General features: G+C 43.1%; 1 protein-coding gene across 1 annotated transcript; it reads left to right on the top strand.

The window, feature by feature from the left end:
- Positions 1-438: 438 nt before the first annotated feature.
- Positions 439-1,866, top strand: LOC131285105 (uncharacterized). The gene is made up of 4 exons (XM_058313962.1): positions 439-569; positions 686-1,077; positions 1,153-1,492; positions 1,779-1,866. Exons 1-4 carry the CDS (start codon positions 439-441, stop codon positions 1,864-1,866), a joined length of 951 nt encoding a protein of 316 aa, XP_058169945.1.
- The last annotated feature ends 1,379 nt before the right edge of the window (positions 1,867-3,245 follow it).

Raw genomic sequence — 3,245 nt, 5'->3', positions numbered from 1 at the left:
TCACCGCCAACAGCATCCGTGATGATAAAGTATGGGGAAATGGGTACCACAGAAGTTGGTCAACAACTTTTCGTTTCTCTGGAGTGGTACACAATCGAACCGTTGTGAATGATATGCTCTGATGCGATGATGGTGACACTATTTTCACTCTCACAATGGGTACTTGTTGATAGTGTTTTTGTGTGTGTCTGTGTAGTTTTATATTATTTTAAGTTGGGAAAGAGTCTCTCCGGGACGCCTTTGTGGGAGGACTGTTTTACGAGGGGTCGGCAAGATGGTGACCAAACAGCAAAATGGGTCATGCTATTAGGATCCACTGATGCCGATATAAACGATCGGGCAGAGTGGCGATCATTGCACTCTTGAAGAGGACAGTGAACGTTTCGGGAGGTTTTTGTGGTTCCGGAAAGTGAGCTTGGTAGAACAAGGGAAAGGAAAATGCGTACCGATAAAGGAGATTCGTTGCGAATGTTTGTGATCGCCATTGTAGCCACAGGCTTAGTGGCGCAGACCCTGGCATTTGACGCAAATTTTTACGCAAACTTAATCACGTTTGGGATTTACAACAGGTAGGGTAAGGGACGTCCACGGTGGGTTGACATAAAACAACCGCACAACAAGCAAGTGTCTGGTCTGATCTCTGGTCTTTTCCATCCGTTTCGGTGTGCGGCGGGGCCTTCGGCAGCGACCAAAACGTGACCGCAAACGTAACGTCGGACTTTAAGGATTTCGGAGCGCTCGGCTGCAACAGTTCGGATCCGTTTGCGGTGATAGTGCACGGGTGGAAGGAGAGCTGCCAGACCGAATGGTTGGTGGATATGGTTTCCAACCTGACGAGCGTGCGGTCTGGGTGTATTTATTGTATGAACTACAACAACTTCTCCCGCCATGACGACTACTTCGGTCTGGTGCGTCAGTTCGTGCCGATATCGGATGTGCTTGTGACAAAGTTGCAACAGCTGGACGACTTTGGCTACGACTTTGACCGGGGCTACATGTTCGGCTTCAGCTACGGGGCCCACCTGGCACTGGATTCGCTGAGAAAGTTCAGCCCAGGAAAGCTGGGCGTGCTGGACGGTAGGTGAAAACCGATGTACAATCTCTCTTTATGAAGGGATATTGGATGTTGCAACTTTCCATAAAAAATTCCAGTCTGTGAACCGGCCGGCCCAGGGTTCGACGGGGAGCAGAGCTACCGCGAGAAGGATCCCATGCAAGCGGCCAAGAATGTGCAGTGCATCCACACGAGTGACAACTATGGTACGCACGAGCGTAAGTGTCATCAGAACTGGAACCTGGGACGGTGTGGCAAGTCGCAGGATGCGGCCGGACCGTACCCGAAGGGATCGCACGGCCTCTGCCCGTACATCTACAACAGCGCGTTCAAACATGACTTCCTAGCGATGCCGAACAAGCAGAACTGCGAAACGAAGCGGCTTGCACCGGCATGGCCGAAGGGCTTCCGGATGGGCTACTTTACCGATCGTAAAAGGTGAGCCAAAATCCGACGCGACACGGGATTGTAATCCAATCAAAATGGCCTCTTTTTATTACAAACTCACCTCTCCCCCGCCCATTACCCTAAGGTTCACCCGTAGGTACGTTTTCTCCTTCTGCGTAGACCTTTTTCGATTGCCTTTTTTTGCTTTGTTCGTCAGCACCCAAGAATCCCCCAAGTTTCCTTTGACGCGTGCAAGGATATTCGTTGTGATGGATATTTGTTAAACTACCTTTTCTCTCTTGATTCCTTCTTTTGATCGTACCGTTTTTCTGCACAGCGACGTGATTGGTGATCTTTTCGCGGCCACCTCGAGGGAGTACCCGTACTTCGATAATACCTTCGCTAACGAAGTCAATGAAGTTTAATTAGTTTGCGGATGGACACCGGATTGCACGCTGATTTAGACGTACCCGAAACGGAGCCCGAACTGAAACCCCTTTTTTACAATTAACACGACTACAAGCGCACAGCAAACTTCTGTTGTAGGGCCGTGCTGTTATCTGGTTTTTCGTGTTCTGGGTAGTACCGATGGATCTTTATTGGATCTAACCTTTTCTAAAAACCGGATTTCTTTTCATCATCGGATGTTTGATTGTAGGCATTGTTCGATGGGTAGGCGATACAGAAATAAAATGAAAAAAGTAAAATGATACTTATAACATGGTTTCCTGGATTTCTTAATTTGTACAGGGTGCGGAAAAAATACATTTCCAGTGGACGGCGTTAATTAATTGGGCTTTACCCGACGCTCCCAAAGCGTAGGGATACTCTTATATTACCTTTTCAAAATTACCTTTAGAAAAGATACCACCGGAGGATAAATAATTGTATCACAAATGATGAAAAAAATATAATTTTTCCTTCTCATAATAAAAGGAATACAAAGTGATCTGATGGGTCAATCATCGGCTGTTCTTGACAAAGTAGAGCTACACAGAAATTGCTATCTTCACAGAGGCGTACCATAGGTCAAGCAAACTAAGCAACTGGTTTTAGCACCGAGCTTACTTGTCTCACCAAATACTTGATGTCTTTTTGGATTTACATTCGAATGAATTTGAAAAAGTAGAGACTGCTGCAACTGAGTAATCTGGAATTTGATGGGTTTGGGGCGAATGAAAATTTATAAAATTTAAAATAAAAAATTGAAAATAATTAAATAAAATTAAAATTTTTTAAGTGCGGCCTTCGCGCTAAACGCTCCCCTATCGTCTTAAAAGCGTCAGTTCGCGTTATCTAAAAAGCTTCAGTGATCGCAGTATTAGGTTGGATAGGTTTACTAAAAGCTGTGAAATGCCATAATTCTTCCATCATGCCATAATTTAATTGACTTCGCTTCCGCTTAAGAGTTATGATCAAACAAAGTTTGAAGTTTTTCAATTTTGGGTGAAGATTAATAACGTTGTAATGTAAATTTATCTAGATCTAATAGCTTCAATACAACTTGTTGAATAAAACATTAGAAAGAATTATGATAATTTAAAAAATATATAAATGAAAAAAATTTCATACTATTTCTATTTACAAACTTATTAATAAACTATTTTTATCATCGAAAGTCAATTGAATAAAACAAATCGGATTTTTCATTAAAATTTACAATTACAATAATTAAATGAATGAAACGAAGCCGAACGTATCGTTTCGAATTCGACTTCAAAGTTCCTGAATACTATAACTTAATCATATGATCTATCCTTAGTGACAGAATTCATTTGCTTTTTCGGCCTTGGCCGTAGTATGA

Source organism: Anopheles ziemanni, chromosome 3, assembly GCF_943734765.1.
Source record: "Anopheles ziemanni chromosome 3, idAnoZiCoDA_A2_x.2, whole genome shotgun sequence".
Taxonomy (NCBI): domain Eukaryota; kingdom Metazoa; phylum Arthropoda; class Insecta; order Diptera; family Culicidae; genus Anopheles; species Anopheles ziemanni.
This window is presented reverse-complemented; position numbering and strand designations above follow the sequence as displayed.